The sequence below is a fragment of the Phoenix dactylifera genome, chromosome 2, assembly GCF_051530095.1.
Source record: "Phoenix dactylifera cultivar Ajwa chromosome 2, Ajwa_hap1_PhDact_Kaust_v1.1, whole genome shotgun sequence".
Lineage (NCBI taxonomy): Eukaryota > Viridiplantae > Streptophyta > Magnoliopsida > Arecales > Arecaceae > Phoenix > Phoenix dactylifera.
In genome coordinates, this window is record NC_143191.1 from 878,168 (window position 1) to 902,246 (window position 24,079).

Genomic DNA, 24,079 nt, shown 5'->3' on the forward strand with positions numbered 1-24,079 from the left:
GCCTACGCCCTCAGCGAAGTCCACGAAGGCATCTGCGGATCGCACCTGGGGGCTAGGTCCTTGGCGCATAAGATCATGAGGCAAGGCTATTATTGGCCTACCTTGTTGGAGGACTCGAAGGATCATGTGCGGAAATGTGACGCCTGCCAGCGCCACGCCAACGTCCAGAGAGTCCCTTCTGTCCCCTTGGCACCAATCACTGCACCCTGGCCCTTCGCCCAGGAATGGATATCCTCGGACCATTCCCCGTCGCTTCAGCTCAGCGGAAATTTTTGATTGTTGCAATCGACTACTTCACCAAGTGGGTGGAGGCAGAGCCGCTGGCCACTATCACGGAGGTGCAAGTCCGGAAGTTCGTGAAGAAGAACATCATTGTCCGATTTGGGGTACCTCGGGTCCTCATCTCGGATAATGGGCGACAGTTCGACAACAAGCATTTCCGTGACTTCTGCGAGGAGTTCGGGATCGAGCATCGGTTCACATCTGTGTCGCATCCCCAAACCAACGGCGAGGCCGAGGTCACAAATCGGACAATCCTCCAAGGAATCAAAGCGCGAATCGGTCGGACGGGGCAAGCTTGGGTCGAAGAACTCGAGAATGTCCTTTGGGCGTATCGGACCACGCATCGGACCCCTACCGGGGAGACGCCTTTCAGCCTAACCTATGGCACGGAAGCCGTTGTCCCCGTGGAGCTCGGACTCCCCTCACCTCGGGTGGCCGCGCACCGACCCGAGACCAATTCGGAACAACTCCGAGGGAACCTGGATCTCTTGGAAGAAGCGAGGGAAATGGCGCAGGTTCGGATGGCGATGTATCAGCGGAGGGTGGCCCGATATTACAACTCCAAGGTCCGACCGAAGCTTTTTAGAATCGGAGATCTGGTGCTAAGGCGAGCTAAAGCATCTCGACCTGCGGAAGGTGGGAAGCTAGCGCCAAATTGGGAAGGCCCATATAAGGTTCGCTGGGTAAACCGACCTGGCTCCTACCAGTTGGAGGCCCTAGATGGTCGAGAAATTCTAAGGAGCTGAAATTCCGCTAACCTGCGGATGTATTACCAGTAGAACGACGATGCCAGAAAGACAGTTCAAAAATGTATAACGCTTTGCATTTCAATAATTTCTGGTTACAACGGCGTGCTCGTGTGATTACAAGGAATTCCCAGGGGGGAATTAGGGTGTAAAGAAAGTAAAGAAGAGGTGGAGACTCCGAGGAGCTGAAGATCTGGGATCCCGAAACCTCCATCTGAAGCGGTTGCAATCCCGTCGGAAGTGGGTGCTTCCAACCGGAGGCGCCATCGGCATCTCACGAAAGAGACGAAGAGCCGGCGCGGATGAAGAAGAAGTGGACGAAGGAGAAGTCCACACTGCCTCCAACCGGAGGCGCCATCCACGCCCCACGAAGAGGATGAGGAGCCGCCGCCGACGAAGCTCCCGCTGCCTCCAGAGGAACGCCACCTCCAAGAGATATTCCGGTCCTCCCCAGTGTTAGGGGAGAGAAGGAATACGAGGGGGAAGAGCATATGGAGGCGCGGTCCCGGATCAGGCGTCTGGTGCAGAGCTCAATCGGGAGGCTGAACTTCAAGGAGGGGAGATGTGATCCCGGATGAAACGCCTAGAGCGGAGTTCCGCCGGGGAGACCCTCCTTGCTGATCCCAGATGAAACGGCTAGTTGGCTGAAGTCGCGAGGGGCGCGCCTCCCGTTCCTTCGGCAGGAGTCTCTCAGCCATGCGCCAGAGAGAAGGTCCACGATCCATGGCAACTTGAACAGCTCCGGCTTGGCAGGCTCCATCGCACCTGCACCTATATTTATAGCCAAACTGCGGCCCCCCGGTCGTTCCGATACGGGTGGCTCCAATAAATGCGGGCGCATTGAATCCGGAGCCGATCCGGCTCTCAAGGCGTATCTTCCCGCGATTTCCTAAGCGTCATTCTCCTTAATCGCATTTTTTGTGCAGGACACTCCGGGTGCCCTGTACCCCTAGGTCCACGTATCTCCGCCCGCGCCCAGGCCGCATCCGCCTCGAAGAACGCGCGCATCGCGGCCGCTTAACTGACACTCCTCGCAAGCAGCAACTGGCGATCCAATTTCCCAGGTAACCCCTCAATTAGCATTTAATGCCCATCTGGTGTTCCCCAGGCGACGCTTGGAGAGGAGGAGAAACACGATCGCAGCTGGCCACGGAGAAATCCCGTCGGGCGGCAAGCGACAGGCGCACGACCAGCGAGCGGAATTTTCCGAGGCTCGGCCCTCGGATGCCAGGCTAACCCGATGATCATCCCGGGAGCAGACTAGCCTGAAGCCCCGACCGGTCGCCTCGGCTTGCGCCAGCCTTGGCCGACCAACGAGCGGAATCTCCCGAGGCACGGCCCTCGGATGCCAGGCTAACCCGATGATCATCCCGGAAGCAGACTAGCCTGAAGCCCCGACCGGTCGCCTCGGCTTGCGCCAGCCTTGGCCGACCAACGAGCGGAATTTCCTGAGGCCTGACAACCCTCAGATGCCAGGCTAACCCGATGATCATCCCGGGAGCAGACTAGCCTGAAGCCCCGACCGGTCGCCTCGGCTTGCGCCAGCCTTGGCCGACCAACGAGCGGAATTTCCTGAGGCCTGACAACCCTCAGATGCCAGGCTAACCCGATGATCATCCCGGGAGCAGACTAGCCTGAAGCCCCGACCGGTCGCCTCGGCTTGCGCCAGCCTTGGCCGACCAACGAGCGGAATTTTCCGAGGCCCGGCCCTCGGATGCCAGGCTAACCCGATGATCATCCCGGGAGCAGACTAGCCTGAAGCCCCGACCGGTCGCCTCGGCTTGCGCCAGCCTTGGCCGACCAACGAGCGGAATTTCCTGAGGCCTGACAACCCTCAGATGCCAGGCTAACCCGATGATCATCCCGGGAGCAGACTAGCCTGAAGCCCCGACCGGTCGCCTCGGCTTGCGCCAGCCTTGGCCGACCAACGAGCGGAATTTCCCGAGGCCCGGCCCTCGGATGCCAGGCTAACCCGATGATCATCCCGGGAGCAGACTAGCCTGAAGCCCCGACCGGTCGCCTCGGCTTGCGCCAGCCTTGGCCGACCAACGAGCGGAATTTCCCGAGGCCCGGCCCTCGGATGCCAGGCTAACCCGATGACCATCCCGGGAGCAGACTAGCCTGAAGCCCCGACCGGTCACCTTGGCTTGCGCCAGCCTTGGCCGACCAACGAGCGGAATCTCCCGAAGCTCGGCCCTCGGATGCCAGGCTAACCCGATGACCATCCCGGGACCAGACTAGCCTGAAGCCCCGACCGGTCGCCTCGGCTTGCGCCAGCCTTGGCCGACCGACGAGCGGAATTTCCTGAGGCCTAACCCTCGGATGCCTGGCTTAGTGCCGGAAGAATTTCCTGAGGCCTAACCCTCGGATGCCTGGCTTAGCGCCGGAAGAATTTCCTGAGGCCTAACCCTCGGATGCCTGGCTTAGCGCCGGAAGAATTTCCTGAGGCCTAACCCTCGGATGCCTGGCTTAGCGCCGGAAGAATTTCCTGAGGCCTAACCCTCGGATGCCTGGCTTAGTGCCGGAAGAATTTCCTGAGGCCTAACCCTCGGATGCCTGGCTTAGTGCCGGAAGAATTTCCTGAGGCTTAACCCTCGGATGCCTGGCTTAGCGCCGGAAGAATTTCCTGAGGCCTAACCCTCGGATGCCTGGCTTAGTGCCGGAAGAATTTCCTGAGGCCTAACCCTCGGATGCCTGGCTTAGCGCCGGAAGAATTTTCTGAGGCCTAACCCTCGGATGCCTGGCTTAGGGCCGGAAGAACTTCGAGAGTCAGGAGTCGGCAAGACGCCGCCAAGAGTTAAAAAGAAAAAAGAGGAGGACGAAAGCGAGATGAAGAAACATTCGACTTGTATTAATTTTCATTGCTTCAGGGCCAAGGTCCATACAATTTGGCAAAATGCCGACATGCAAAAAAGAGGACAACGAAAGGTACAAGAGGTCAGCTTGGAGAAACTCCCGGGTCGGGAGCGTCGGGCTCGTCCGCAGGGGGTAGGGAGGCGGTAGGAGAATCAGCAGGCGATGGCGCCGGAGAGGAGTCGAGAAGGAAAATCCCACTCAGGTCAACTTCGGGGTACTTAGCCGACACCCTTGCCAGGCCCTCCTCGAAGCCTAAGATGAAGGATTCGGACCCCGCGTCCGACGGGTCACGGACGAACTCGTCAGACTGACGATAGGCCCGTACCGCCTCCGACATATCACGGGTGAACTCGGCGGACTGACGATAAGCCTGTACCGCCTGGCGCCCGATCTCCGCACTCTTCTCGGCCAGCGCCGCCTCTGCTCGCTCCGTGATCTGAGCCTTAGCCTCCAAGACCTTCGCCACAATCCGGTCTTCAGCCTCGGAGGAGACCCTCAGCAGATTAGCCTGAGCCTCCTTACGCTCCGCCTCGGCAGCAGTGCGAGCGGCCTCAGCTTCCTCCAGGCGCGAACGGAGCTCTTGGTCGTTCGCGCGGGACCTCTCCAAGGCTGACTCCAATTCGCCCAGTTTGGCTTCAAGAGACCGGGTTCGGTTGCGGGCGCTGTCGGCAGACCGCTGAGCCTTCTCCCACCTCTCTCGATAGTCCGCGACCTTCCGGGACTGCTTTTCAGCTCGTTCCTCCGCCTTCTTAACCCTGCTTTCGAGGCCCGAGGCGACTTTGAGCTGCTCCCGAGCTTCCAACAGTTGCTTCTCGAGGGCGGCGAAGCCGAGTGCCCGCTCTTCGGCCTCCCGGAGCCTCGCCTCGAGGTCCCCGGTCGTCCTGCCCGCCACAGCCTGGCCTCCCTCTTCCACTGCTTTCAGTCGGTCCTCGGCCTTCGCCAGAAGCCCCGCCTGTTCCTTGTAGCACTCCTCTAGACGGATCATGTACTGGGCGAGCTAAGAGATAGGAAAAGTGAGGGCGTCAGGCGGAGAACAACAAAGCTAATAAATGGTGAAAAGCGGCCAGAAGAACACTCACCGACATGAGACAGACACAGCTGGCAGCCCCGACGTCAGAGACCCCCAACTCCCGGACCCGCCGACGGTCCTTCTCCAGCAGCACTGTTTCGATGAGGTTTCGGGCGCCATCGGTAGTGAAGGCCGACCCCGATTTCTCCCCGGAGCCGGATGGTGGTTCTGCAGCCTTACCCTTATCCATCGCCTGGGAAAGAGTCCTGCTGATTGTGCTCGGGGCGGGGGTCACTCCAGGAATTGATAGGGCCCCGCTCGGCCGGGGCCTCGGCGCGTCCCTCCTCGGATCATCAGGAGCCGGCTGAGTCGAAGGCCGGACCGGGGACCGATCACGCCCGACCCGTCCGTCTCGAGCGGGCTCGGATGATACCTCCGGAATAGCGGCAGTCTCACCACCGGAGGGCTGATACAGCGTCAGCTGCCGGTCCGTGCCCACGGCGTCTCCCTGATCGGTGGGCCCGGACTCGTCGGTCGGCGTCGGAGGCACCTCCCTGCGGGACTTCTTCGCCGGCGGGGCCCCGCTCGGAGGAGCTCGTTTCCTCCTCCGGACCGCTTCCAGTAGGGACGACCTACCAACAGCCGGTCCCTTGTCCGACCGCATGACGTCGTCAATCTCTGCAACAAGAACGAGATGGTCGAGGGCTGAGAAACCGAAGGAAAGAACGAGACGAAAGAGGAGAAAAGAGTCAAAAAAGAAATGGTGGCGGGCTCACGGTCGGTGGGGACCGAGCTCAGACCGACATTCACCAAGGTATCCTCGGAAATAAGGCGGGCCACCGGGGGGAGCTGGCCCTCGGCAACCAACCCCTTCAAGGCGGCCAAGCCATCGGATTCCTCCCTCGACAGTCTCGATAGGCCGATCGGGGACTTCATCGGCGTCTCCCAGGTCGCCCTGATTTCCCAAGAGGGATCTACATCGATGAAGAAGAAACGCTCCTTCCAGCCGTGAATGGAGGAAGGAGCCTCTTTGACGAGGCCGCACCCTCGCCGCGCCGCAAAGCACCACCACCCTTTGTCCTGGGGGTGGCCACTCAGGCTGTAGAACTCCCAAAAAACATTCAGAGTGGCGGGAATCTCGTGCATGCGGCAGAGAACCTGGAAGACCGTCAGGGCACGCCACGAGTTCGGCACCAGCTGCGTCGGCGCAACTCTTAAACCCCGGAGTACCTGCACGACTAAGTCCGAAGGGGGAAAGCGGAACCCGGCCTGGAGAATGCCCTCATTGATGGCGATCTTCCCTGGAGGAGGATGGGACATCCTCTCCTCAGGCCCCGGGAGCGTAACGTTGCAGGCCTCGGGAAGGTGGTACCGAGCCACGAGTTTGTCTAAGTTCTCGGCGACCAGCTCCGACTTAATGCGGTCTGCTCTCACTTCGCCCATTCCTAATGGCCAATACCTACGGTCAGGACGGGGACAAGAAGGGGGGAAAGACCGGAACGACTGGGGTACACTAGTACAAAAGGAGAAAGTACGAAGAGCCCTAAGTAGAAGAATGGGGTAACTCACCGGAAGAGAAGGAAGAACGGCTCCGGGAGCGTCAAAGGAGAAGCAAGCGAACAGTCCGACGGCAACAACGGCAGCGCAAAGGGGAAACTCGAAAATGTCTGTAAAGAGGAAGACGGACAGGGGAGGGCCCCCGGTTAAATAGGCGGAAAGGCGGGTGATGCCTCGATGACGCCAGAGGACGCCTGGCCGCCGAAGGGTCGCTCGCGCCCCAAAGGCAAATCGACGCCATTAAGGAAGGATGTCCGCCGAAATTCTCAGACTGCCAGGTCAGCAACAACCGCCATACGCCATAAAGAAGGCGGGAAGCTCGAAGCGCGCGCGCCTCTCCGAGGGATGGCGGCAATCTTGAAGCATCACTCCCTTCACCCGTTCCCCTTCTGGTTCCAGGCTCGGAAGTGGGGGGCTACTGTTACGGGGGAACTAAGCCGCCATGCTCCACGTGACCGGCACGCGCGCCCATGAAGACTACGGCTGTCCTTTGATCCAGCAATCCGACCCCGAGTCGGACATCTTCGGCTCCACAGCCCGACCTCGGGTCGGCTGCCCCCTGATCCAGCACTCCGACCCTGAGTCGGAGATCTCTTGATAACGACAGGCTGCTTCCCAGAGGCACGACGAGGCCTCCTGCTCCACTACTCCCTGCAACGGCTGTATCCGATGCTGTTCCACGATCTCCTGTATCAGCCGTACAAAGCGGAACTCCACTACGCCCTGTCATGGCCGTACCCAGCGCTGCTCCACGACGCCCTGTAACGGCCATGTCAGTGGCCACTCCATCGCGCCCCACGATGACAAACCCCCCTGAGAGACCCCCCAGCCAGGTATATATGCGGCTGGGGGGAGAAGGGGGGGTAAGCAATATCTTCCAGAGCACTCTCTTGCTTGCGATTATCATTTCTCCTCCTCCTCCAATCTCCTCTGACTTGATCGTCGGAGGGCCCCCACTACCCCAGTGGTGGTGCGAGGCTTGCTTGCAGGTTTCCCGGTGGAAGGTGGAGCGTAACCAACACCAACCAAGACAACTCAGACGGAACCCCGTTCACACCGCTGTGTCAATCGTTCTCGGTTTGGACCACCAGCAACAGATTCCCATAGAACACCATAGAGAAAGAAGACAAAAACTGCTCCATAACAATCCTATTGACTTAAGACTTCTCTAACCTGTACCTCAAATCAGACTTCTAAATTAATAAAGATGCAATTCAAAATAGAGCTTTAATCCTGCCTCAGAAAGGAAGCGGGTTTGCCTAGCTGATCAGCAAAAATTGTGTTTCAGCTGACTGCAAAAGCCATAAGTTTCGCATTGGCATTGTGTACGATAACTTCAAGATGCATGCCAATGCATAAGTGTTTAAGATGCATGCTAGAATAAATTCCAATGAATGGCATCCACAACTGGCCAAGGAATGAACCCTCTTCCTAACATAAAACACAAGAAATTAGTACGGACAACAGGTTAGTTTTGGGTCAGCTCTAATTGTAGTGCAAAACTAAACCATCCATGCACAAGTAAACCTGATTCACAAGCCTAAATCATACTTGATAGTGCAACTCATATTCATTGGATAATGGGTAGTTATCAGGTGTTAGCTGGGCAGTTTGGACGGAGTTAAGAGAGAGACAGATTATAATTTATATACAATAGATAGTATATACTATATCTTTCGGATTATCAGGTTTTTGCATATGAACAAGCCCTGTAGCATAATTTAACATGATAAGGTTATAGGTTTGTTTATAGGACCAGAACCTCCCAGATAGCCAAGGAGCTCCACTTTGAACCTGAAGCTGAGAACCTGAGATTTTAGGTTTTATTCAGGCAAGGACAACCACGTAGCATTAGCAAAATATTGAACCTAGAGTCACCCCATAAAATAAAATATCCAAGCTTTATACTATAGAGACTTATAGTCTCTTTGGAAAGAGAAATCATCAGTCATTACCTACCTATGTAGAAAGAGTCTGAGATTTAGAGGCCATTATTCAAAACCAAGGGTTTAATTCTAGTCAATAGATCGGACTGGTCACTAACCGGGTCCTGAGATGCACCGAGGACCTTAATTCCCTCCTACCAAGATGTCCCGGTTGGTCTTGGTTTCTACCAATCAATACCAAGCATGACATGGACTGAACCATCGAGTATAGACTAATACAAATGGAGATCCACAAAATAGGCTTCTAGTCCCCTTCTTTAGTTGTTGGCATTTGAAACAGAAGAGGAGAAAAGGAAAGGAAGAAAGAGAGGGAAAACAACGGGAAAAACAATATTTGATATTTAAAAAATCAAAAAAAGAAAAAAATCACCTAAACCTAATTTATGACCAAAACAAAAATAAACCCAAAGGAACCATAAAAAGCATCAAAAGAAAGAAAAAAAGAGAAATTACAAAAAAAATAGTGCCTCTGTGCATATTATGACATTAGCATATCCAAATTGTCAATACAATACTATACCAGTAACATAGCAACCCAATCCTCCAAAAATACCAACACCATGACCAGGACTCCAAACCTCGTTGAAAACTCATTTCTCTTCTTAAATCAATCTAGGTCCTACATCAAGTGTTCACTTGATGACAAAATGATGGAAAACAAATTGTAATGACCTGCATATATAGAGTTGGGCCTCAAAGAGGAAAAGCAAGGTTTGGGCATAACCTTATTGTTATTTGTCTTATTCCAAAGCATAGTATGTCGTACCGTACCAAATCGGACGGCACCCAGCGTACCGTACCATATCGATATTGGTACCGGTGGCGTACCGACACTCGGTACGTCAAAAAAAATTATATATCATACTGTACCGATACCATGCTAATGTGGCACCGGTACGGGGTCCGGTACCGAGTTGGCGAACCTTGTTTTAAAGTAAAAAAAAAATTGCTAGAATTAAGGAGTATGGGCAATCAAGAGTTCAGCTGACCTTGCCCTGTGGGTCAGAGTCTGCAGTGGTATTAAAAATCCTAATATGAATGTATAATAGCATTAGAAGGGTTTTGGTGTGGAGTTGTAAATGTAACTTAAAAAGTTTATATGCCGAAATTTAATGTAGTAAATCAGCAAGCACACAAAGGATATTAGTGTTGAGCAAGGCTTGCTGGACTGGCCTGTATGGCCCTGTACCAAGCACACTTACCAGTAAGGTACCGATATAGTACCAAGATTCAATTCAATATATAAGCGAAACCAGTCCGAACCAAGCAAAACCGACCTATACCAACCGAATCCAAGTTATACAGGCCCATACTGCCTGATTCTAGGCAATTTCATAGTTGAGCATGAGTAACTACTGCGTCGATATGTGCATATTGCATTATAACAAATGTACCATACCATACCGATAAGGTATCAGTACAACAACCAGCACCAATACAATGAACCTTGGTGTTGAGAGTGTGAAATAGAGGAAAATAAAGGAATGAGTGAAAAGAGAGATACGAAGGGTCAAACATTGCGACATTTTATACATTTAATTTAATTTTTTGCACCCTTAGGCATCTGAAAAAAACTAAAGTACACTTCTAGTATTGTGGGTCAAACTCATAAAACTCTTTAACGATCTCTAAAAGCCGCAAATAAAGAATTTTATAAGTATCTAATGACATTTTATACATTTAATTTAATTTGGCACCCTTGGGCATCTAAAAAAACTAAAGTACACTTCTAGTATGGTGGGTCAAACTCATAAAACTCTTTAACGATCTCTAAAAGCCGCAAATAAAGAATTTTATAAGTATCTAACTATGTAAGAGTCTAACGCATATCAATCAAGATACAAGTCGAACATTGAAACCTTAAGCTAGACGAAGTGTCCAAGTAACACAAGATGTTTTGTTTGATATCACTCGTGCTTTTTTATGTGATGATCAAATTTATAATTTCATATATACAAAGCAAGGTCCGCCATTTCGATACTGGGTATCATAACGGTACCTTTCCGGTTAGGTACGGTATGAGTCGATATGGTACGGTATGCATCTGTACCAAAACGGCCCTCCAACCATTTTTCTCACTTTTTATCTTGGTACACCTCAATATAGGATGGTACAAAATAGTACGAGGCCTGTACCGATCCGAATTTGAGTTTCATACCGGTTCCCATCCGGTACAATATAGTACATCCCACACGATCAGTATAGGGTTGTACGGGAATCCATGATACAAAGCCAAACTTCTTTCATGATCAAGCTCTTGAGATACCATGGAATGAACATGGAAACAAAAGATGCTAGACCATTGCAAGTTTGATTCCCTTAACTAACCATAAGGCAATCATAATTCAGATGTTCTCCATGTCTCTTGTCAAAATATGATTTGAGCTCACATCTTTAATTAACACATAAGCTATAAATCAACAAGCAACGAGTTCAAATAACTACTTGATAAAGATCAGTGCCTTACCAGCTTCAATCACAAAAAGACAGCACCTCACCATCCACTATTGATTATTGGCAACTCATGGACAACAAGGGTATTTCAGAATCTTATCAACATTATATTCTACCAAAAACTTTCATTAACATTCTGCACAAAATCAACAGATATGTCCTAATAGCATTGCCCCCACCCGTCACAGCCATAAGATGTCAAATCATGGATTCTGATCAAACCACATTGTCAATGCATTTCAACTTTGCATCAAGTCTGCCAACTCGACATGACTATCAAAATCTAGCAAGAAGACATGCAAAATGAGATCAGAATGACAAAAGGAAAGCTCAGAAGTTGATCAAGCCCCCAAGAATATGGTACAACTAATGGGCAAACAAACCATAGCAGAAAAGAGATGGGCGAAATAAGCTGATACAAATGAAGCCATTGCCTAGTCTCCCAGTCATCCTCACAGAAGCTTCGATTTGTCAAGAAGACAAGGTGTGCATTCTCAAACTTAAGGGCGAGTTCTGCACGGTAGAAGTGAACTACTGCAGCCAGCTGCAAAACTACAATGCAACATGAATCCAGGTCTTTGCTTTGAAAATGTTTTTAGTAAAAGACAATTTGTTTATCATTTTCCATGACATCAGCAGAGTTTTGGGATTATACCGGACTTCTTCATTTCTTATTTTGAGATACATGTGACAAGAGCAACTACTCCCATGAGGAACAGCTTCATTTCATATCTCTTCTCTGTCAATTACACAAAGAAACTGGAAGAAGTACAAGGGCCAGACATGATAGAGCCAAATTACTATACATAGCTTTCTTTGGGAGTCGCATGAATTTCACATATGCTAGTACTTAATAGATCCTCGAAGGACATAGAGAGATGCCCGGATCAACCAATCTTTCTTCTTTTCCTACTGTCTCCTTTTTTTTCATCATTATTCTATGTCCTCCATCTTCATCGCTGCAAATCTGATGATAAGCAGATTCCGATCCTCTTATAGAGATTCTAGTAAAGTAGTCAAAACTCAAAAGAACAGACCGTAACCCCTGTTTCCACTCCATACCTTTTTCTCTCTTCAAATTTCTGAAAAAACTATGCATCAATCTACTTAAAAATATAAAAGATCCTTTCTTAATGACACAAACCAAACCCTAACCCATTAATCATATTAGCTAATCCCTAGAAACATCAAATATTCTACCTAACCATCTTTTGCTTTATACTTTAATCCCTGGTGCTAGTTTACCCACAAACTTTCTGGACAGAAAGCTTACTGTTTGTTATGAATCCTAGGATCTTACTAGATCTATATTCTCAGGTCCTACTTGTGAATTCTTAGCATTAGCAGTTTAATCATAGGCACTTAAACATCCTTTTTATTTCAGAGGTGCTAGCCTTGAGTTGAGAGAAATGTCAAAAAGCGAACACCACAGACGACAAAATTATACAAGATAAGGTCACAGTTAGCACATTGTCAGAAAACATAAACAGTTAGCTAACTAGCATCCAGAAAACATAATGCAGTTTGCAAGGTTTACAATAAACTCATTTAACATCGTTGTCATTATTAGATCAAAGTAATATTCCAAAGGAACAGAAAAAGTGGAAGGAAACAAGAGCCTACATTCATCTCTTTTTTTCTTTTTTTTGTTCCCAAAGTCATATTTGCTACATGCAAAAAAGACATAATGTATAATATCATTTACAAACATAACTACTACAAATTAATACAATGTAAGAACTGTTTGTGTACTGAGGGTTACATGTGCCCAGATAGAGTTATTAAAGAAATAGCTGTGAAACTTAATTCATGCAAAGAAATATGATATTGGTATTACGGGCAAAATCTTGAACGCCACAAGATACCCTTGTAATAACAAGTGGCAGAATAGAGGCATGTGCTCAGTTCAGTTTCAACCAACACAATGAACAGAAGCACAGGCTTAAAAAGCCCAGCATATCATAAATGTAAGTACTTCTGGGCAGTGGTTTGAACCTCATGAACAAGCATTATGTGATTAAAAAAAAACTGTGAAAAAAATAGGCCAGATTAAAGAGTAGTGTGAAAGAGTCTTACATTGCTTAGATTCATGCAGTCATACTTTGGAAGAATAATATCAACATTATGGCCTAAATCTTGAACAGCACGAGAAAGACTTGTAACGACATCGCCAAGACCTCCCACCTGCAAAAGTTAGAAATGGCAAGGCAAACAATAAAAGGATCAGTTACTCATCAAAGTAAAGTGATATGCCTGGCTTACATCTATCACAGATAACTAATTAAACAGTATATTTTTAAGTTTCCAACAGAAAATATTTTTTGGGTTACAAAATCAATTTAGTGAAAGTAATAATGTGATAGTTCCCTGTAATGCATCAAACAATTAAAATTAAGCAGATCAAGTAGAAACTGAGAGAAAATTCTTTAAAATTCTAACAGTATGGTTCTGAGATTCTAAAAATTCACAAGGCATGCAACTCAGATGATGATGATAACAGAACTTCGATGCAGCTAAAAATAAGGATAGATAAAGGTTCTAAGGATATTGTTCCCTTTCCACCTAGGAAAGTCCCTACCTCTGCAGCTATGTCTGTCATACTAAACCTTAGAAGGAAGATTAGATAGAGAAGCATACTGAGAAACTCAGCTTAAAGCTTTACCCAACAGAATGGCATAGAGGCATAAGAAATTTATTCCAGGTGCCAAGATGACCAACTTCATGCTCTTATTGCCACTTGGCAGCCATGGATGGCCCATGCCACATCATATGAAGAATAGAATTTATTAATGGTGACTTCAGAACTCAGCTTATTTTAGCTGACCCTGATCTCTTTCCTCCCAGCATGCTTGTGGAGCAGGAAGTAATATTTGATACAATGAAATTGGATGGACATGGAAACTGAGGCAAAAGTAGACCAAACATCATGTTCTCATCATCATCATGCAATTATATTATCACAGACTAGTGAACTTTGCCATTTACTAAAAATAGCTTTTTGTTTTTCCGCCAATCACTATCTTGAGGGTCATCTTCCTAACTTTATTTAGCTTTCAAAAACCCATTCATGAATTTCATCCAGGGTGTTGTAGGTTAATTCCCCATATTTTTATTCACACTCACCAGCAAATATCAGCAAATCAAGTTCTCTCGATACTGTCTGCAAATTGAGAGAACACCAGTGTACAACTGGAGAGGCAAAAAGCACACCAGGTTGGCTGATGCTGTTCTAGAAAGAAGATAAGCAATAAAACATACCTTTGCAATAGGTGCCATTTCAACAGCAATATGTACAATGTGTGTTGCAGGCTCCTTCAAGATTCCTCCAGAAACAGGAATATGGTAGTCCATTCCATTTTTGTTGTCATAAATTCCACCATCTTCCCTCTCTGAGAAAACAAAGTCCATCATGTATGCATCAAGAGGAACCTTAACTGCAACAGCAGAAAAAATGTCATGTCATTCCTTTAACATAAGATATTGGAAATGGAGATATGCACACACGCATATGTATGTATGCATGTAAGTACATATGTATATATGTAGTAATTTTTTTTTCATAGTCTACAGGCAAATACACATGTAAAAGGGAAAATTTAGTCAAAATATATACTTCATTATAACCTAATTACAAAAATAATTCAAAACTATATCAGTATATTATACGAGACAAGCACGTTAGAATTGTAGTTTTGTTTTTAACATATTCCAGCAACTCCGCTGAGTGTTTAATCAATATCTTGTTCTCAAACAATTAATGAAAAATAAAAACAAAGAAAGAAAAATGAAGATATGCAAAATTTTTGCAAGTTATGAAACTGCTTGCACAAATCACAGACTAAGGGCTCTATGTTTGGATTTTCCAAAGTTACTTCAAATAGAATAGACGTTTTTGCTCCATGTCATGAAGGGCTTCAAAATCAATTGGTTTTAGTGAAGATCAATAGTCTTGTCGAAGGAGGAATCAGAGTCAATACAGAAAATGTAGGAGGAATGGGCGATAATCTTATTAAAGGATGAACCTGTAAAATCATGTGCTTCCATGATAAATTATTGAATTCAATCCTTGATATAGGCTGAACTGTTAACATAAATACAGAATGAGCAATTGGAATTGCCTTTCACGCAACTAAACTTGTATGCTTGGAGAAAAGTTTGTCAGTTAAGTTTGGTAATACCAAGCTTCCTATTTTTTCCTTGTAATAATCCAAAATTTGATAGTTTAAAATTTGAATTTTTTAATAGTGGGTAACTTATGGACATTAGTCTTAGAAAGAAGGAACTCTATCTATTTCACATTAATTGGTCCTAAGAGTGGTGTAGTTGTTAAAGATAGAAGTATCATTATACACATGCCAAGAGAAGACATGCAGAGTTAGATACCCAAGCCAAGAAGTCCGCAGTATAATAGCAGGTACAAATATAAACTGTCCTATCCCAAGAAAAAAAAAAGAAAAAAGAAAAGAAAACATACAAATGGATCTTCAGTTAACTGGCCTTTTCTCCTAAGGGATACAAGGCTAAATGTTGACTTTGCCCCAAGAGATACAAAATTATAAAATATTATTGAACTTGACGTTATCCTCTAGTACTAACTATATTAATTACAAGACCACAACCAATGTTGCATGGAAAATGGCAGTCATAAGGGACATAGATATAAGGAATCTAGAAATATGACAAATATAGAAATATAGCATAAATGAATAAGTGATAGAAAAAGCGTTTGTAACTAGATGCCATTCTCACCAGTCACTTTGACATGTGAACCATTATGCGCATGCACCATTTTCTGTGGAGGTAAGGGGCCATTATGGTGAGTCCAACGGTTAAATGAGCATCTAAACCAAACTTCAGGCTTCCCACTTAAAACAGTGTTGGAGGGATTATAAAAGACTGTGACCATGCTTCCAGCTCTTACATCAAGTGGCTCAGTATAAACTATATGTTTTTGGGACAGCAAAAACATTTTCATTGTTCTTTCCTTTGTTTCAGCTTTCAGGCGTGCAGTTTTCTCAGCCTATGAGAACCAAAATAACAATATTACTCAAAAAATTTTCTTCAGTTATATTTACAATTTATCATATTAAATAAGGAAATGGAAGAAATAATAGGGTAATATCCTTTCAGAAGAAATATGATCATACTATAACCATGGTTAAGATTGACCTTTTTCCGAACAGCCTCCTCTTTTAATTTTCTTTCTTCCTGAAGCTTTCTGTAGATTCTATGTTCTTCTTCAACCCAGAACAGATCTTCAAGCATGCAATTTGGGACTGTAGCATGAAAATCTTGGGAATTGTTGTTATCATAGATGTTTGCCTTTTGTGGTGGTCCATTGGCAAAAACCCAATCAAGAACAAGTGCATGGTCGGGTACAGCAACTGCATAAGAGGAATAAATTAGAAATTACTACATATAAGATAATATTAGGATTAGTCAAGAAGCAAAATGAAAAGAAGGTTTTATACCAAGCATGTGGAGAGATGTGGAGTGACAAACTATTTGCTTTCAAACTATTGACCTAATAGCACTAAAAGTGGAGTATATTAAGTTTTGACTTCAAATACTGTAAAATAATGTTAATTAAATAGATACACAGAAATGATTGTAGACAGATCGCAACAGTTGATTAAGTTATACCTTCCCAAGATATTACAAGGGTAAACAATCTAGCATAAAGAAGCATGTGCCTTGCCATCCCACTTTCAGGCATTCATTGGTTAAAATGCACAAACTTTGAGCTACAATATATAAATATAGGCTACTAGCCTGATAATAAATCACATGCATGCATTACTCATAGGTCTTGTGGTACCTAAATTGATGGAAATAAAGGTTGGAAGCAGGGAAGGGGGACATAGGGCATGACCCCCCAAAGTTTCCATGAGCCACTTCCCTTTAAGCCCATTAATATAGTTTAACATGGACCCAACTAGAAGGCTGGCAAACTTCTCAAAGCCTTATTACATGATATGAAGGTGTTATCTCCTATTGTTGCCACCAATACTCCATGATCTCATAGTAAATAAGACATAATATTAGATGCGTAAATTTTAGAGAAAGAAGAGCTCACAAGTTATGCTACCTCTTATTCATGGCTGAAAGAAAGAGATGTGATGGCAGGGTAGACATATATCTTTCTCCATGATTTTTTTGTTTGGAATCATCAATGAAAAAATAGGGGGGGTCGACTTACAAGTGTGAGGTAAGGTCCTCTCCATGAGTTTTCTTTTCCCCCCTTTTCTTCTTCAGTATAGATGCCATCTTGAAATCTGATAGATTGTTTATGCGCATAGTTATTTATTTGTTATCTCAAAGAAATAGTTTACTTTCTTTGTTACAGCTTCTAGGATGTATATTATGACCATATAGAAGCATGAAATGATAACATAGTGACCATGCAGAAATATGAAAATTCATATAATGTTTGGTTGCCGATGGGTTGGTCCATCGAAGAGGGATCTCATATTGCGCTCGTCCACAGACTCGTAGCATGGGTGGGTGAAAATTCTTTATCTTAGGTAATGAAGGTTTTTTTTTTTATTACGATGAACTAAATACTTGTTCGCTACAAATAACTGAATTTAGTGCTATACTTTATTAATTTTTTGATTTTTTATTCAAGGGAAAGAACCTGTGGAGCTGAAATAACTCACTCACAACCACTTTTTAAAGGATTACATGGTACAATTGGGTCTATCTTCATTTCTATTGCATTCTATCTCATCATATCACATTCTATTCTATGATATTTGAGAATCGCCGTCAATACCTTAATGTAGATCTGGGATAATTCTTCACTCTGAATGTCAAAGAGAAAGACGCAGGATTTCAGCAATATCCTGAGAAAGTATCTAGCCTGAACCTAACTAGAGAATCTTAGTTGACCTCCTTTCCAGATTTCCTTTCCCGAGCCAACTCAACTTAGAAGAGCAATACTTGTGTGCTCAACTAGAAATCTTAGTACATTTAGCATATCATTTTTTTTATAATGTTGAGGAAGCCATCGAGTCCAATAGTCACTGATACGCCCAAACTAGTGTAGTATTTACAATTCGCATATCTGTCACAAGTTTATCAGGTTACAAAGATGGAAGTTTTTTTATGCTTAGAAGTTCCACATGAATGATAAGTTATTCTTGTTTGTCCTTGTAACTAGAGAAATTTATTTGCAATACATCAATTGATAATAATTACTTAGTTCATTAGTATTTTAATGTAAATCTTAGCACATAAAATTACAATTCACATACTTCCCTTAATTAAGAGTCGATTCCCCTCCCCCTATGTGAAAAACCTAGTTGTTCCCTTAATAATGATGGTCCAAGCCCATCACAATACTCTGATGTAAGTATAGTAAATGAGGCAATGTTAGGAGCAATTTTACTATGTGTACAACACCTAAAATAAGTTGTTAATGAGTGAACATAGATGTACTTCCACTTATTATAATTTACTAAGAATTTTGAGAACTTATGTTGTCAATGTAAACGCATAGTTGTGCAAAAACTACAGGCAATCATACATGCATCAATAAGCATAAAAGTCCATGATAATTTATAATACAATAATTCCATAAATTAGTCAAAATTATACTTATTTGTTTAAAATATGTTTATACACTGTAAGTACACATATGAAATTACTTTTTGAGTAAGAGATGCCAAAGGAAACCTCTTATGAATTTGTTTTCCTTTAACCTCATCTCAACCTTCAATATTCACATTAAATTTCATATGCATGACAAACTAGCAAGCAGTAGGCCTTTGATTTTATGACCAAGTCATTTTCAGAAGTCATGCCTAATTCCTCAGATAAAGGTTCTAGTTTTCCTAAGTTATAGACATCTTGATCCTCACTTCCAACAGCATAGCATGAGTTGATGACATCTTTCACAATTAATGTTAAGTATGGAACCGCATGTGAAGGTGTCCGTCAAATGCTATATACATCATGCACTAATTATACGTATAACATAGATGTGAAGCATAGACCAAGTAAAAAAATAAGCTTATACAGTTATACTCATACGTGCCTTCTGCATACCACCAATCACCATCCTTTCTATCAGATCGAAGAAGCCTTTCAGCTATAGACAATCCATGAATCCAATTATTATGACCACCATGAATCCAGATTTCCGTAGCATGAGCAAGTGGGCGAGAGCTTCTATTATAATATAATCTCACCATGTCCCCGCCCTTGAATACACTAGGCTCTATGTGCCAGACGTCGTCAACAGGCTTTGCCAATTTCATTACCCGATGAAGAGCTTCCCGCTTTTTCTGTACCTCCACCTTTGCCTGTGCTTTGTCTGCTTCATTTGCAGCCTTCTCTGCCTCCCTTCGGCACTGCTCTTCAGCCTGTCTTTCCCGTTCAGCTTCTTCTGCAGCAAGTTTTTCGAGTTCCCTTCGTTTCTCTTCCAGCAAGATATCTTCAAATGCTAATTCATCCATTTCACCTTCCACAAGTAAAGCAAAATCTTTTGAATCGTTATTCTCATAGATGTTGGCACTGTTGAAAAACACAAAATCTATTTTATATGCCTCCTTAGGTACATATAGTTGGCAAGACCACCAATCCCCTCGAAGATCAGTTTTGTGCATCTTTTCAGTAAAAAATTTCCACCTCCAACCATTGAATGCACCCTTAATCAAAACATCCGGTTCATTCATCAAAGCTGATAAGCTTCGATTAAAGAATATTTCAATAACTTCATCAGACTTCACCACTTCTGGAACAACAAATACCTTGTTCCCACTTGAAAAGTTCTCTTCAGCAAGACGCTCTAGCATCTGTCTCCCTACTTCATCAGTCACGCCAGTCACCTCTTGTTCTTTATTTTCTTTTTCACTGTAAAGAACTGATAGATGCTGTTTTCTTAAACCTACCCGATCTCCCTCATCCTCAGCTCTCTGCCCATCAGTTTCATAATTATCAGCAGCTGCAGAAGGCATTCGTGTACAGGTTTTTTGATCTTTATCATCTTCCCCATAACTCTCTTCCTCCACTTCCTCAAGTATGTCCGCTCTCCTTTTCACGGCACTGCCCGGGATGCCTCCTGCATCAAGTTCGGTTGTTTGTTCTTCTCCAGCAACCTTTCTTTCATTGAATTCACTGCTTGAAAGTGAATATTTACTCGAGCTAGTGTTTTCAGATTCTTCTTTTGCCTCAACATCACTTTGATCTTTCTTCTGGATGCCTGTTCCAACTTGCGGTCTAGGTGCAAATCCTCTAGGAGGAGAACCTTTCGTCCGGGGAATCGAGCTTCTTCTTGGGCGCCTCCTTGAATACTCTGTAGAATGCAATTCAAAGAAATAGAACATGAAACATAGAGAATGAAATCTTTAAGATTAAAAAGCACATCATCATACTAACCTGAGCTTGCTGCAATAGGAGCCATGACTCTTTTGAATTCTTTGCACCATAGCAAAGACTGCAGGCAAATAGGAAAAAGAAGAAAACGGAAGTTGACAATTAACAAAAATTCCAGTCAATAAAGCCTCCAATACTAGTCACTCAGTATAATTATACAGCACAAAAAACCCAAGACAACTCATCCATTCTACCAGTATGTGATTCCAGAATTTTTCGATACAACGTTACACTTCTGGACTGATTTAATAAGCAAAAAACCAATGTTAGAACCTAGACTGACTTATAGGCAACGCAGAACACTCAGAAAATCTATTCGAATTCTCTACTAAATGACACGGATCCACAAAAACAAAAACAACAACAGCAACAGGAGAAGGAAAAAAAAAAAAAGTCAAGTGCTTGCCATAAGTTTGCAAAGCAGACAAGTTTCAGAAAGTTCGTAGCAGTTAAAACACACTCAAAAGTCCCGAAAGGCTGCAAGCTCGCCCATCGGAAAGCCACGAGCGAAGCTGCAAGCCAAAAAGTTGAGGAAAAAAAGAAGAGAGAGAGAGCATCCGCGAGAGAAAGAGACTCACTTCCGTAGCCGGCCGGATTTCGAATCGTGTCCGTCCAAAAAGCGTCATCCGACAAAAGAGAGGCTTCGGTGGCTGCAAGGCCATCTCCATCGCTGCCACTTGATGGATCTTCGAAGAGAGAGCTCTGCTCTACTAAAGAGGAGGAGATGCGAAGATTCAGTTTCGCAGAAAAGATCGGGAGGAAACGGATAAGATCAGAGGCGGGCGAGGGTGGTGAGCTTGCAGTTCGGAGGAGATCCGGAGAGCCCCCAGACAGAATTTTGTTTACACAAATTAAGAATAATTGAAGATCGAAAGGGCAATAATGAGATCTAAAAAAGATGGGGAGATTCTCTTTCTTGTTTACCAAATTCGAATCATCTCCGATTTTTCAGATTCATAAATAAACTAGAAAGTTCCGGCAAATTCAGGCCCGCACATTTCAGTCCAATGGAAAGCATCCGTCCAAAATTACTAGCCGTGAGCAGGGCTTTTTTTTTTGTTTTTTTTGATCGTTGTGCCTGAAGTGTGGCCCATATAACGTCAGAACAAAATAAGAATTTCTATAAAAATAAGCATAATTCTATTAAAATGTAAGCAATTTGAATTATTGTATTGGCTTAAAGTTTGAATTTTGAATTTGTAGTCAATTTAGTTATTCACGTCAACATTCAAAAAAAAAAGTTAATATGAGTAATCTAAATTATGATTAATCTAAGTGCCTGGAATTAAATTAAAATAGTTTCAATGATATGCTATAGTTTCTATGAAATATTTTCCTATTTATCTGAGTTTCGCATTTATAAACAAGTTCTTGAGATTAAGTTTGTAATTAGATTTTACTGTGCTTGAAACTTGGGATTTTAAATTGAAATAAGGAAGATATAGAATGGAAAGCAATAAGATGAAGAGTTAATTCTCAAAAAAGGAGGGGAAAAAAAGAAGAGCGGAGAAAATCAAGGAACTTAGAAGAATGTAATAAAGTAGAATAGGTTAAGCAGATTGAGTCAAAAATTTATCAATCCAAATCTGATGTACTTATTAAACATATCAAAATTTCAAATCTGAATCTGACTTGTTGATTAAATAGATAATCTGATCCAACTAACAAAGCTCATTTATTTAATTAGCTAAACGGGTTAAATGAATTTAAATAGGTTAAATAGGTTAAGCGGGTCGGGTTAAACAGGTTAAGCAGATTTCAAATACGTTAAGCAGGTTAAACGAGCTGGGTCATAACTTGATCCAATTATTAAATAGATCAAAACGAGTTAAAGGTTTAAATCCGAACCTAATGCATTTAATAAATAGGTTTAGATGGATTGGCCCATTTATGACCTAAATTTGTTAATGTCAAACCCAAAACTACTTAAAGCAGCTCGTTCGTGGGTCTGGTTGACGGGTCGAGTCATAAATTGCTATCTCTACTTAAAATTGTTGCACATTTTTTACTTCTCTATCTCTCTTTGTTATAACTTGAATTGAATTTCTTGTGCAGAAGTTTTGTATGCTTGACCTAAGTCAGGTTAGGCTATGCTTCTACCTAAGGTTTAATTTTTCTTTTTAAAAAAGCGCACATTTGGTGGCTTGACAAGAAGAATAAAGAAAAAAACCTAACTGAGATTTGGATCCAACTCGAGACCAAATATTGTTGGCACTCTAGTTCTTGTAATACTCGATATTTGGGAATGTAAGATTATATTGCTATCCTTAAGGAACTCAAGCACGAAGGATATGCGATACCCGGTTGTCTTTGTGGCAAAAAAATAAAAACAAAAAAAATATATTAACTACGAAATAGCTTCCAATTGGACTAATAAACTTCCTTCTCTTTCTTTTTATTTCTAGGCATTTTTCTTTTTTTATTATATTTACAGCATAATTGGTAAATCCATAAGATGCAATTGATCCTTAATTACCAATGGCCTTCCTTTTGTATTAGGTCGGAAGCTGTAAATATTAATTGTTAGCAACCATGATCTCGCTGCTTCTTTACCTAGAACTGTTTTACCACAACGTGGTACAATTTGATATGGATCAACAAGAGCATGCAATCAATATTAAGTCTTACGAATCTTCGCCGTAACTAAAACACAAAATTGATGAGATCGTTCCCGACACCATTGCATTATTCTTCTCAAATCTCAAGTGGCTGCAAGACCAGTCAACAGAAGCAGGACCGCTACCAGGGCCGTTTCTGTCATTAATTAGTTGGACGTAGACGACTCGTGCTCCTCTAAAAGAGCCCACGGCCATAACCAAAGGCAGTAGCGGGAGGAGGAAGCGCCATGCTCCCCTCCTCCAATCCACGACCATAACCAAAGGCAGTAGCGGGAGGAGGAAGCGCCATGCTCCCCTCCTCCAATCCACGACCATAACCAAAGGCAGTAGCGGGAGGAGGAGGAAGAGCAGTACTACTCGCCGCTGCGATGCCGGAGCTCCGAGCATGCGCGGCCTCGATGACGAGCTGGTCGGCGCACCTCGCCACGTCCCTCCACAGCCTCTCCAAGGACTGATGCAGCCTCTCGAGCTCCCCCACGCCGAGCACTTCGATGTTCGCGCCCCACAAGGCGGCCTCCCCCGCCTGCTTCATCCTCACGGCCTCCTCGAGCGCCGCCTTCTTCCTCCTCTCGGTCTCCAGCAAGGCCGCGAGCTCCGTGTACTGGCGGTTGAGCTCGCGGACGACCATCATCTCCTGCGCCAGCGGCATGCGGTGGTCAGCGGACGGCAGAGTCGGAGGGGAGGGGCTGCCGGAGAGGAAGCGGTCGATGATGGAGTCGACGGAGGGGTGGCCGAAAGAAAAAGGCCTGCCGGCGGGGGAGAAGACAATGACACCTATCTCGGCGCCGCATAGGATGGAGAGCTCGTTGGCCTTCTTGAAGAGCCCGGCGCGGCGCTTCGAGAAGCACACCTGGCGGGCCTCCTCGCTCTCGATTCTCTTGATCTCGATCTTCTGACGTCCCATGCTCGGCTTCCTCGTCCTCACCATATTATATTTATATGTATGTTCTGGTGAAAAGAAGGGGAGCAAAAGGAAGAAGAGAGCAAGGAAGAGAAGGGAGAAGGGAGAAGGGAGAAAAGAGAAGGGAGAAGGGAGGCGGAGGAGAGGGAGAGATTGAGCTGCTTATATAGGACGACAGGTTGTGCTAGACCTTTCCATGTGCGGTAGTCATTGATTTACTAAATTGTGTCGACTTTCCTAAATTTACATCGTTAATTGATTTACTGCAATGTATACCATATAAGGTTAGCCATTGATTTCTTAAATTTACATCGTTAATTGATTTACTGCAA

The 24,079-nt window shown here is 44.6% G+C and overlaps 2 protein-coding genes across 4 annotated transcripts in view; both read right to left on the reverse strand.

Moving 5' to 3' along the window:
- The window catches only part of SS3 (starch synthase 3), a 54,321-nt gene extending 33,054 nt beyond the window's left edge, over window positions 1-21,267 (reverse strand). Inside the window, exons 1-7 of one of the 3 annotated variants that reach the window (XR_015974854.1) lie at window positions 20,807-21,252; window positions 20,232-20,289; window positions 18,889-20,148; window positions 16,020-16,234; window positions 15,600-15,870; window positions 14,109-14,284; window positions 12,927-13,034 (exon numbers count right to left, since the gene is read on the reverse strand). Coding sequence is in view for 2 of the 3 variants with exons in the window: in XM_039114453.2 (XP_038970381.2) it covers window positions 12,927-13,034; window positions 14,109-14,284; window positions 15,600-15,870; window positions 16,020-16,234; window positions 18,889-20,148; window positions 20,232-20,289; window positions 20,807-20,896 (2,178 nt within the window). In the remaining variant the exon portion in view is untranslated. Of the gene's footprint in view, window positions 1-12,926; window positions 13,035-14,108; window positions 14,285-15,599; window positions 15,871-16,019; window positions 16,235-18,888; window positions 20,149-20,231; window positions 20,290-20,806 lie in introns of all 3 variants that reach the window. The other 2 variants (XM_039114453.2, XM_039114457.2) reach the window with 2 other exon arrangements.
- Window positions 21,268-22,877: 1,610 nt separating this feature from the next.
- LOC103706114 (MADS-box transcription factor 23-like) lies at window positions 22,878-23,867 on the reverse strand. The gene has a single exon (XM_008790120.5). The coding sequence runs from the start codon at window positions 23,772-23,774 to the stop codon at window positions 23,022-23,024; it is 753 nt and encodes a 250-aa protein (XP_008788342.3). The 5' UTR covers window positions 23,775-23,867; the 3' UTR covers window positions 22,878-23,021.
- Window positions 23,868-24,079: the final 212 nt, after the last annotated feature.

Coding starts and splice junctions, on each gene's coding strand:
- LOC103706114 (XM_008790120.5), bottom strand. CDS start 23,774: ATGGTGAGGACGAGGAAGCCGAGCATGGGACGTCAGAAGATCGAGATC.